The sequence below is a fragment of the Crassostrea angulata genome, chromosome 7, assembly GCF_025612915.1.
Source record: "Crassostrea angulata isolate pt1a10 chromosome 7, ASM2561291v2, whole genome shotgun sequence".
NCBI classification, from domain to species: domain Eukaryota; kingdom Metazoa; phylum Mollusca; class Bivalvia; order Ostreida; family Ostreidae; genus Magallana; species Magallana angulata.
In genome coordinates, this window is record NC_069117.1 from 40,547,347 (window position 1) to 40,559,534 (window position 12,188).

Here is a 12,188-nt window from a genome sequence, read left to right on the forward strand (position 1 = left end):
GCTTGACCATTTTTTCTTTCATTATTTAACTGTACAAGCACATACTGCATTAGATTATCATCTGTTTTTACTTCACCTGAACCATCAACTTTGCCCTTAGTGTTAACTTTTCATCTACAGGTACATAGATTTGCTGAATTCTAATTAAACCTGGCACAAAGCATCCTCGGAAAAAAGCTTTCATATTTGTTCAGATCAAGAAACAAGCCCCCCCCTCCCAATAATTAGATGAAAAATTGAAAATAAGGTAGTTGTTCATTGTTACATTTCAATAATATGTCCAGTATTTTTCAAAGACAATTTATCAATGGCAGTCTCCTCTTCCTTTGTTATATATACACGCATACATACCATATATCAAAATTATTTTCCTGAATAAAAAAATCAATAATAACAGGGCTCAGGCTGCCCATCACATTTGTCGCTTTTTCAGAATTAAATGCGACAATTTTTAGTAAAATGCGACACCCAGATTTCATTAAAAATCACCTAGCCTTTTGTTTTGATTGCATAATCTCTTCCAAGCGACAGTCAGTGTAGCTGGACTTTACACCTGACAATGACACAGGTAAAGGGTGGAAGCCATCTATAAGCGGGGTATACACAACTGTCTTTAAAAAATGATAGGTGATTTTCACACCTTATTACAGCTAAATGGATTTGTAATTTAACTACGGATATAGCTAATGCTTTCATCAACTGAGCTTACAATGTGATCGTCATTTCACAAAGAATATGGATACGGACAACAAAAAACTGCACAAAATGAAATATATATTCTTTTTAAATCTCTATTATTATAATAGAGATTTAAAAAGAATAATTTATTCTAAATTAAATCATCTAACACAAAATATGTATTTTGTGACTGTATCAACTATCATTTTGTTCATTTATGCTGTAAAATAATATATCACAAAATTTGGCAACTTATGTTATTACGGTATGTGCTAATATGAATAAAAGTTCAATGGAATTGAAAAAAATCATTATTCTATATCAATTTGGTTGTTCAGTTAATAAAACAAGAGCATCATCAAATATTTCTCCCTCTGTATCCATGCCACCATGAACCAAGAGAAATCTCATTTCTTTGCCATCGGACATGGGAGTATTCAGGGAGGCAATGGCGCCCTCTGCTCTCGGTGTTTCCTCATCCTCATCGTCGGTGTTAGGTTGTGGGATCTCGTAAGTCACACTGGAGCTCTCTGAAAAACATAAAATACATGTATATATATGTGGTCAGAAATAAAATGCACTATAGATAACACTTTTTGACATTGTATGTAAATGAATAAGGAAGTTTAAATGAAAAGTGTTATATATAAAAAAAAAATTAAACTGATCTACCTTATCACTTGTTGATCACACTTAACAGAAATCAAACTTAAACTTTCATTGGTGTTTTAAAAAAAATTGACAAAAAAATGTATAATAAATTCTTAAAATCAGAAGCAACCACTGCTAAATAGATCAGTCTGACCAAGAATCCAAGCCGGCAAACCAATTTAATATTGAGCATTTAAAAAATAAGTGCATGCACTTCATACCAAATTAAGCTCACTGCATGTAAGATCATTATGAGAAAAGGACCAATATAAATTCTGAAGAGAAATTTCAAATCAAAGGGCCATAACTCTGGCTGGGCATCAATTTGCGTTTAACTATGTGAGATAGCTTGACAAGCAAATGGAAAGAGGAAACCATTTTTCACTGATCTGCTTTCACTGATAATTTAGTACCAGGTAATCAACAAACAGAAATAGACAGAATATAACGTAAGTCATTAAAATATGAACCAGTTTGAAATAAAAGAAGCCAACTTTTTTTGGCATACTGTACTGTACCTGATCCTGTATCCTGGCGACTGTCCCTGGAACTAGCACTCCCAGGCTTCAACTCACGATCCAGGATCTCCTTTGTCTGCTGAACCTGAGTGACCAGGTCCTGGTCATCAGTCACTCGCGTCAGGCTCCGGAATAAACTGACCTGGCACATACCAAAGTCCAGTCGACATGCAGGAGGGGGACCCTGAAGTTCTACTTTAGTCCATAACATGGAAGCTGAAAAGGAAAAGGATTACTTATTAATAAATATGTACACAAAATCATTCTTATATGACTGATATATTCAGTGGTGAATCTAAAGAGGTTACAATTTTTCAAATAATTCTAAAAATATCACCAGTCAAGGACATTACTTATTGATGGCATATTGATTAGACTTAACAAGAAACACATTTTTACACTTACACGTGTCACATTTATACAGGTCATCTAGTGCCCCCTCTCTGCTCATTCCGCCAAAGATGTAGATGTCTTTTCCCACTGCCACTCCGCTGTGAGCTGCTCTTGCTGATGGTGTTGCCTTTTTCCGTCGAATGTTAGACCAAGACATTTTATCAAGATCCATAAGATGGAAGTCATCATAAAATGCAGATCCTGCCATTCCACCATGAATGAATAATCTATTGCCAACAGCAACCATCACATGACCATGACGAGGCTTTGGAGAGTCTCCTTTGATTGGAAGGATGGACCACGAGGATGTTTTAACATCAAAGCAGTGGACCTGTCTGTCCCCCACAGGGTCAGGTCCGCTGTGTCCCCCACTGTACACGATGAACTTGTCCCCCACAACAGCAGTGGTATGGTATGTGCGAGGGGTGGGCGGGGTGCCACTTATGTTGGGGGTGGACCAGGAGTTGGTTGCAGTATCTAACACCTGAATATCATTCATATTTCCCGTGGGATCTGCTCCTCCGAATACATAAATTTTCTCTGGTTCTGATTGTGGAACAAAGGCTGCATGTTCGTATCTTGCCCTGAACCCTGGGTAGTCTACGATGTCCCACATCATGGTATTGAAATCAAGTACAAAAGTGTCACAGAAGGCTCCACTAGGATTAGCACCACCTATCACATACAGCTTTCCATTGTCACCATCTGATAATCCTTTAACATGAGTGCATGTGTGACCAACACGAATTGAGGGAGAGTCTCCCAAAGCAGACAACACATACCACAGCCCAGTATTGGGGACAGTATCCCTCTCTAGTATTGGATGAAGTTCCATTGTTCACATAGAAACAAAGCTAATTTTAAAATATTGTAAATAAGATAAATTCTGGATAATGTAATAAAATGTCTACTTTAACATGCACACAGAACCTAAACCCAAATAAGCAGCATGCAACACAGACGTCCCTACACACTAAACAGCCATTATACTATAACACACACAGTCGACTGGACCGGACTCTTGTCCACATGCACTTTAGTATTAGCAATCTCTCCCTTCACAATTACTCCTGGGTTTCCGTAATGTCCCAATTCTACATGTCTTTTATCGGCTTCATGGTCCCTGTGGACAGGTCTTTTCATTTCAAAAGTTGAGTCCCTTTTCTTCCTCTGCTGTTGTTGAAATACCACTATAGCAGTGTCTTCATATCTCTGATGGATGAAGTAGGAGGATTCGAAGAAGGAAGAGGGCTGGGTACTCATTGAGGAAGAGGTAGCATTTTTATTCTGTTAAGTAAAAGAAAATAAAAACTGTGTAACTATTAAAGATATGTCGAAATTCTTTGAAAAAACATATTCTTTACTGTCCACTCCTTCCTTTGTAACGCATACCATATGTCAAAATAATTCTTACACAACCCCTAAAATAACTTTTACCAAATAAAACTGATAAAATTTATTTACGCTGTGATGTAAAATATTATAAATCTGTTGGTCTGAAGCAATGTGCTCATAAATACATTCCTCAAATTCCCTGAATTGATTGAGCTATATTTATATACAGCACTTCCTTAAAAAATAAGTGTGGGTTGGAAGAGTGATGGATCTCAAGATCTGTGTACAAAACCAATGTGCTCATTAAATCCTTAAAATAGTTACGCTATCATTACTTATTGACACTTAAAAAGATAATTACATTACGAAAAGGGGGCCAACCTGCTTGAAAATAAAATGCTCTTGCATGCAACATCATACCACCAGATGAATTATATACTTTTTATAGATATATGTCCATGTAGATATATATGCTCCACTGTCTGAGAATACACATGTATTAACAATACATATACGGTTACGGGTACATGAATGACATTGCATTTAAATTAGATCACAATTAAAAGGTTGAAATGAGGATCAATTTATTTTCCTACAACTTGACTAAATTAATTGTTTTCCTCATTTGCAAGCAGAAAACAACACTTTTATACTATAGTAAATGTAATTATAATTCAATCAATATGGTCATGCTTCAAAACAAAAATGTTTGCATGGAAATTAGGCTCTGTGGAACTCTGACTATATAATGATAATTTGATAAACACAAACACACCATTTTTAAGAACAGTTTAGTATTCCACCACCTTGTCTTTAAATAAAACCCGAGTCCCGCATTGATTCCCTACCTCGCCATCCACATAATAAAAAAATTCATCAGTGGGAAGTTTACGATAAATTCCGTTCATACTGCTGATGTGCCGACTCCACCATAGAACAGAAGCTGTGGTTTGAGATTATAAGAAACCTCCCCCTACTCTGCCTGAGGTGCTCCCTTTATCTTTGTCTACCGGATATATATATATAAACAGGTATGGGTATATCAGAAACTGATTAAGCTCTATCTCAAATTTATAATCAAACACCTGAAGTATCATAAGCTTATCTAATGAATATATAGATGATGTACTATTCCCCATGATAATCTTCTATTTAAAGCTTTAATGATTTCCAGACAGATATGAAATTTTGTGTGCTCGGTTCCGTACCGGCAATGCGGAGTGGGGAGTGTTACTGAACTAATTCTATTTACACAAAATAATAATTACATGTATGAAAAAGCTAGAGCTTGTATTAGATTGGAAGCTGTATCCACTTCACTTCAATCTGGAAACACGGCACACAGGAAATTAATCAATTAACAGTCTGTGTAAATGTGCATCGAGTGAAGAAAGGCTGATGATCAAACTTTTTTAAATGAAAAGGATCTGGAGAAGTAAAACCATCAGCCAGATACTCACACAAAAAAAAGCCAACCAGGAAACACTGACTAAATGGGTGAAACAAAAATCCACAGGATACGGCCTAAAAGTGTAGCGTGAACGTTTAATCCCTAGATCATTAAATGTGAAATATACAAGAACAGATGGCATATTTACAGATCTAGATGGATGTTTAGTCAAACAGGGTGAGTAGTACATTTGCATCTCCCCTCACCCCCATCCCTCCCCTAAAAATATCGATAAAACTAGCTCTATCATAACAAAACATTATCTGATATTAATTCCTTTTTTTTTTAAACCATACTTGAAAAGCTGAATAATTCACAGCATGATTCTCTTTGGCATACCATCTTAAGACATAAAGGATCTTTAGAGAAGCACTGAAAGGACCCTGTCATACAAAATGTTAGGTTTACAAATGTGAAACTGTTATTCTTACCCCTACAACAGTTTTCCATCTAGCCATCTCTTAACTTCCTTTTTTTAATCATGAATTCACAACAAAGATGTGACATATACAGGGAAAATTAAAATTCCTAATGAATCCACATCCTTTTAAAATGCACTCACAGCAAATCCAAATCCGACAACATTTTAGCGGAATAATGATGTTTTTCTGTATTATATAGGCTTGTTTGCACAAACTACATACATGTATATTAAGCCAAGATTGCCTTCAGGAAATGATTCATGCAGGAAAATATCATTTTTATTATAGCATTGTATTCAGATAACTAAATATGCTTTTATCATTTGATACTGTGAATCATAAGGAAAAACAATTTTTATAATATAATTAAAGCACACAATATTTTTTTTACAATATTAATAATAGATATGCAATTATAGATTTGAGGAACAAACCTCTTTACTCAAACTGTTTATATATTACTATGTTACACTTGTATTGCTATGCAAAAAGTATTTAAGTGTTTTTTCCTATGAAAATGACAAACTATTACATGTATTATCTTCAGTCATATGGGGATATCAAAATGACAAACCATTATTATCTTCAGTCATTTGGGGATATCATGTACAGCATATACTTTATATGGGTATAGCCCATCTGTCCATCTTTTATTCAAATGACAATAGAGTCGTGTACTTACAGTTTCATAAAACCAATTCTCAAAAACTTCAATACTGTAGATTTTATTAATAAAGACAATATAAAACTGATACACATACCGGTTCATTCTTTTTTGAAAATTAAATTTGCTGGATTATCAGGATATAAACTTTAGATAAATATATGGATAATGCTTATTTGCCTCGACAAAAACCTAGTATACAGATTAATGAAGTTTTTTGGCTTGACAATATCCTGCATCCGTCAGAGAAGAATTGTGGGTTGAATTAAGGGCTGAGAAAGCTAGGAGAAACATGTATAATGTATATGAAATGAATGCTTTTAGACTAAATGATTCAATTAGGATGCAAATTGCAGCTATCAATAAATAAACTGCTAGTACAACTTTAAAATCTAAAAATAGAGTACAGTGTAATTAACAAATACATGCATCTAATATTTAAATTGTATATTAATAAATGTTTAAAAAAAACTCCCCACTTCATCTCTGTATTTATTTCAAAAGTATCTGCCGAAAAACTGAATTGTGAAGAGCTCAAAGGTCAAGGGGCATTGCTATCCACATGATCCATGGGGATGTATATGCAAAGTTTACATCCAACAAGGACTTAAACATATTAGAATCTTTTTAACAAGACCTTGGACTTTTGGTTGGATGTAGCTATCTATTTCTTGCATCAAAACAAGTAAAAAATGACCCGGTTTAAAGCGAAATATGCACTGATTGTATAGTCTTAGCTCAAAAGCCGGACAAATCTTGTTGATTTCAAAGAGCCATGGCTAAGAGGCAAGCAGTGAAATATACAGGCTGCTGACACAACTACCCAAGTCCAAGGTCTTGTTAAATGGTTCTATGTAAAGGGCGGTACCTGAATGGGCAAAAGAGGTTGATATGCCCTAGTTAAGTCACAGGTATGGTAGCAATAGGGCATAAAAATCAATAATCAAAACCTACAAGGTTATTATTTATGATGCATTTTAAGTATGCAACACTGGGAAATTACTGGTATACATATAAAGCATATATAAGCATACAAGGAAGTTTTCTCAAGATAAACATAGGTTTTACTCCAGAAAAGACTAGGAAAATTTTAAGCACATTACTGGGTGTACATCTAAATCCCAAGTGCTTTCATACATCTATTTGGAGCATTATTAGTCAATTATGTTGAACAAGTTCTTAAGCTCATGAGGATACAGAATAATAGGACATTTCAATCTTAATGTAATAAGTAAGTCAAAAAGTAATTCATATTGAATATACTTTTTAGGCAAAAGAGATTTTAAAATCAATGACCATTAATTAATAGCTAGAGATTTATATAGAAAAAGGCAGGACACCAGATGGGCTAAACATTACGATTTAGTGGTACACCATTAACGCATTGAACAATTTTCTAAAAATCTCAAATATACATGAATATACAAAAGACTAAACATGATTTCAATTGTTTGTGTTTTCTATGGAAAACAAAGCAAAAATCAAGAGAGCTCAGATTTGAAAACAAATTGCCTTTTTTTTTCAGTTAAGTTTAAGGTTCCATACCACCTTAACTACAGTAGAGGTGCTGATGTATTCCATATTATGACATACTTCCTGTCGAAATGAACAATCAAATAAATTATAATTAAAATTTTTTTTTCGTTCCCACATCAGTTACTTCAGAGTGTAGCGCAATGGGTTAGAGCATTACATACGAATCTGAAACTAGTGAGTTCCAATCCCACTGGGGCTTTTATAATTTTTAATTGCTAATTTTGTATTCAACTATGAGATAAATATTTGAGTTTCAAAGGGACTTTTAATGAGAATATATCACCAGTGACATAAATAACAGAGATTGGCAACTCCGCTATTAGTGTTTTGTTGTTGAAAATGTGATGGGACCAACCTTACTTTGAGAACTACATATTAGTAAACTGAGATAATGATCTTAAACCAAAGGTATATCGTTTTTATGAACAATGTGCATAGGTTTTAGACATTTTTTAAACAAAAATTGAAAAATAAGGTTAATATATAGAAAATATAATGGCCAGCTATAAACATAGATCATTGGCGACATCTCGGACGACGGGTAGCCAACTGCCTCCTAAAACTCCTCTTTTAATATTGTTTATGAGGCATAAACTCATTAAAATATAACATTTTGAATGTTTTGGTAATAGGTTTTAGCTGTTTATATTTCGATATAATGATTTATTAGAAAGATATACTGATTTAAACTCGGAATACTTTACAATTAGGGACCGTGCGATTTTGCGAGATTTCGATCAGATGCCAATCTCTCTTATTTATGTCTCTGATATCACTGCATGAATAATCTTATATATACAGATTCGGAGTCGAAATTCCTTGAGGTTACTTAACTTGAGTGCCTTAATTGGCTTATTTTATATCAGTTATATGCAGAGACAGAAATAACATATTTATGTCTCTGATTATATGGTAATAATGAATTAAGCATTATCTGCTGTAAATTAAAATGTAATAATGTTGTGTCCGCTTAACTTGTGTTGATTTGAGACTAAAGTATACTATAATTAGAGAGTTGAATAACTAATGGTATTTATTTATTGGTTTTGTCTCTGATACTGTATTAATGTGGTTAATTTATGATATCTTAAATATTATTATGTGAACAACAGATCATCATTAAAGTTTTTTTCATAACACAATCAACTTTCTATTCTACAATATCTAATACTAAAAAATTCTTACCATACACGCTAAAACTTAATCTACTGACAACGCTGTGATTTTCTCATTCGCTTAGCATTGCTTAGGGGAATTTGCAAAGGGAGAGCACTTTGCATGACAACACGCGCTATGAATGTCAAGGTCGTTTTAAATATAGAGCTACTTCATTGGTTTCGTATAAATATTGAAGATTGTATATAATTTTGTGACATAAATTATGATGACGAGCGAAAAAACTTTCATTTTAATTCACGATAAATTTTTTTCCACAATTTATTATGTGTTTTGGTTCACAGTATGGGGAATCCCAATTAAACGAGAAGCATATTCAAAATGGCGATGGAGGAATGGAGGCATTGCGTTGACTGGCTCGTTAGATGTAACATTTTACCCGAAGAACACAGAGCTACACAGCCCGATGCAAGTGCATTCGACTTAGCCCAAACTTTGCGAGATGGAGTGCTTATATGTCACCTTTTAAACACCTTGTCACCTAATTCAGTGGATCTGAAAGATTTCAGCCAAAGGCCTCAGCTGTCACAGGTCAGGAAAGCTTCTGTGTATTCTTTAAAAAGGCTTTAATATCATGAAAAATTATATTCTGTGAAAAAAAGAAACTAAGTCAGAAATAATTTTTGTGCTTTATGTTTTTTTTACTCGAAATTTTTGATAAGTTGGTTGTTCTGTTATGTAAAATACAATGAAAACGATTACTTCCTAGTTGCCAACGGTAGTACTCATCACACCTGTAATAGGGACATAACTTACATCCTCATTTAGTCAGTCAAATTTCGGATGCATATAGACTATTTTAAAAGGATGTTTTGTATTTGTGTGAAACTAGAATGTCTATCATACTGTTTTAATGTTCAAAACCATTGATTTAATGATTATTAAAAAACTGTAAAATAATTTTAAATGCCAGTGAGTGTTTATTACTTTAATAAAATAATAATTACGCACAACAACTTTTCAAGCAAACTTTATCTGGTTTTACAAAGTGAACCAAAAACCACTAAACACCATTAGCAAACAAAACAAGAATTCAGATACCGGTATTTGTTATTTTGTCATTCAAAATCCTTTTCACATTTTTCAATGAGGTTGATCATGTTGATAGAATTAAGGTTAATATATAATAAAGATAATATATTGTGGAGTAGCTATATAATTTCAATTAAGGATTTTTAAAGTCATATTCTTTAAAAGAATGTCTCTTGAATTTTATTTGAAAAGTAATGTAATGCAGCAATGTTCTTTAAATTGTGGCATTCCATTAGTTCATTTTAATAAGCAAAATTGAAAATAGCATAGCTTACGTATACTGTCTTTGACTTAAACAAATCTAATTGAAACTTTAAAAAAGCGTTTCATGATGGGTAACCATATAATACATAATTTTTGTACATAAATAAATATATGTTACTGGAAAGTGCGATTATTATTCATAATTATATCTGTGATTATTGAATAAAAATACCTGCAGAGAAAATTATCAGGAATTTATAATAGAAAACAGAAAACAATCCAATCTCCAAACAATTTTTTTTTTACAAATTACTGTAATAGGACAGGAAGAATTATCATATACATATTGAAAACATATGGTGTGACCGGAAATCAAACCAGGACCCCTGCAACTATAGTAAGGAGCTCTACCACTGAGCTATGAAGGCCGATCGATATCCATGGTCCATATAGCCCCAACTACTACACTCCTCCCTCCTTAAATGATCTTAGCCCTCGAAAATTAGCCCAGGCTCTTTCACCAAATGTAATAGGAAAGGAAGAATTATCATATACATATTGAAAACATGGCTGAAAACCAGGAATCAAACCTGGGAGTCCCGCAACTCTAGGCAGGAGCTCTAGCACTGAGCTATGAACACCGATATCCACAATCCATATAGCCCCAACTTCTTAATAAGTAATGCTGGAATAAGGAAAACATGCCTTTTTGTAAATTATTTTTTATATGTGTGATAGATATCGAAGAGCAACCTCTGTTACCTCTTATTAATCTTTATCATAATTGTGTATGGAAAAATCAGTAAGTTACAACTTGCTCATTTTGTTAACTCATAATTTTTGTGGAGTAGTTCTCATCAACTCATCATTTTCATGTTTTTAAAAAAGTGAATGTGAAGTGTTGTATTTTATTTGTAGGTTTACAGAATTTTTTCTAATTTATTTAGTTTGTGCTTACTTACTCTGAGTGTTTCTAAAGTTTATTCTGTGATTTTCAATATTGAACATTACATGTATATTTTAATGCTGTACATAAATCTATTGACTTATAATAACGGTACATGTGTATCGGTAAAAGTGAAGGTATATTAATTTAATTTCTTGGAAAATCACAAAGTTTATACTCATGAATCTTCCTTCTTTTTCAGTTTTTGTGCTTGAAGAATATTCGAACATTTCTTCAGTCATGCCAGTCAGTTTTTGGTTTGAGCACCTCAGATTTGTTTGACCCATTAGACTTGTTTGAGGTCAGGGATTTCAGAAAGGTATGTCAAGCAAATACTATACCTGTTCATGAACTTTATAGTTATGAGGGGGTGTTTGATGAATATCTGCATGTAAAGTTTGAAGTTAATGAAGTAATCACTATACTTAGTTTTGTAAAAAGAAATGAAAATTATGCTTGTAATGTTTAAGGGGTTTTATGTGGTACTGCTTTGTAAAATAAAGAATGCATGAATTTTCAGGTTTTGACCACTCTATCAAAACTTTCAAAGACACCAATTGCCAAAAGGAGACATAGGTATGTACAAACTATTAATTAATGGTTTTCCAAATATTTCATCAGCTAAAATCAAATTATTTTAATTGCATATTGGAAACTACATGTTAAGTAAAACCAAAGAACTGCAATACACCCGAACAACTTCTGGCACCTGTGTATTTTATTGCAGTCGATGGCGAACACACTTAACAATTCAGTTCAAGCACAATCTTCTCAGATTGTTATTATAAACTCCCTCAATATGACAATTGAAATTCATTCAACTGACTTTTGTTTTAGTGGCTTTAAACCACCATCCGCGCGATCATGTGATCACGAATATTACAATTCTTTAGAAGATTTAGCCAAGTGAGTAGCTCCTTCAAACTGCTGCAGCATAAAACAAGTTTTAACTGTGTGGCATGCCACCGTGAAACAGAAAGTGTATACAGCAATACACTCTTAACATGCTCACAGTTTTGGGCATGCAACCAATATTAGTCTAGACCTTTTTAGCATAGCACAGCTACACTAGACTTAGCATTTTGCTGTAGGCGAATTGCCTAGTTTGAAATAAAAGTACCGGTATTGCCAAAACCATCATTGATATACATGTATGTTTTTGAATTCAATGATTTCGGAATGG

General features: G+C 33.5%; 2 protein-coding genes across 13 annotated transcripts in view; one reads left to right on the forward strand and one right to left on the reverse strand.

The window, feature by feature from the left end:
• Positions 1-766: 766 nt before the first annotated feature.
• Positions 767-8,953, reverse strand: LOC128192200 (rab9 effector protein with kelch motifs-like). Of its 4 annotated transcripts, none has more exons than XM_052864704.1 (4): positions 8,833-8,953; positions 2,253-3,527; positions 1,848-2,063; positions 767-1,208 (listed from the first exon to the last, which is right to left on the reverse strand). In XM_052864704.1, exons 2-4 carry the CDS (start codon positions 3,073-3,075, stop codon positions 1,000-1,002), a joined length of 1,248 nt encoding a protein of 415 aa, XP_052720664.1. In that variant the 5' UTR covers positions 3,076-3,527; positions 8,833-8,953; the 3' UTR covers positions 767-999. The 4 variants fall into 4 exon arrangements, with proteins under 4 accessions (XP_052720664.1, XP_052720663.1, XP_052720666.1 ...); XM_052864703.1 differs by lacking the exon at positions 8,833-8,953 and adding an exon at positions 5,457-5,693; XM_052864706.1 differs by lacking the exon at positions 8,833-8,953 and adding an exon at positions 4,424-4,559.
• LOC128192196 (protein vav-like) overlaps positions 4,727-12,188 on the forward strand; it is a 30,992-nt gene continuing 23,530 nt past the window's right edge. For 8 of the 9 annotated variants that reach the window (XM_052864695.1, XM_052864692.1, XM_052864694.1 and 5 more), the window contains exons 1-4: positions 4,727-5,202; positions 9,108-9,354; positions 11,208-11,324; positions 11,526-11,581. In XM_052864695.1, the coding sequence (XP_052720655.1) occupies positions 9,145-9,354; positions 11,208-11,324; positions 11,526-11,581 (383 nt within the window). In that variant the 5' untranslated portion in view covers positions 4,727-5,202; positions 9,108-9,144. Of the gene's footprint in view, positions 5,203-6,637; positions 7,343-9,107; positions 9,355-11,207; positions 11,325-11,525; positions 11,582-12,188 lie in introns of those variants that run through there. The other variant, XM_052864693.1, reaches the window with a different exon arrangement.

Bases quoted from the DNA above. Each gene is read 5' to 3' on its own strand.
- LOC128192200 (XM_052864704.1), bottom strand. From the start codon at position 3,075: ATGGAACTTCATCCAATACTAGAGAGGGATACTGTCCCCAATACTGGG. The intron at 2,064-2,252 runs GTAAGTGTAAAA...TTTCCTTTTCAG, and splicing joins CCTGTATAAATGTGACACGT to CTTCCATGTTATGGACTAAA. The intron at 1,209-1,847 runs GTACAGTACAGT...TATGTTTTTCAG, and splicing joins TCGCCAGGATACAGGATCAG to AGAGCTCCAGTGTGACTTAC.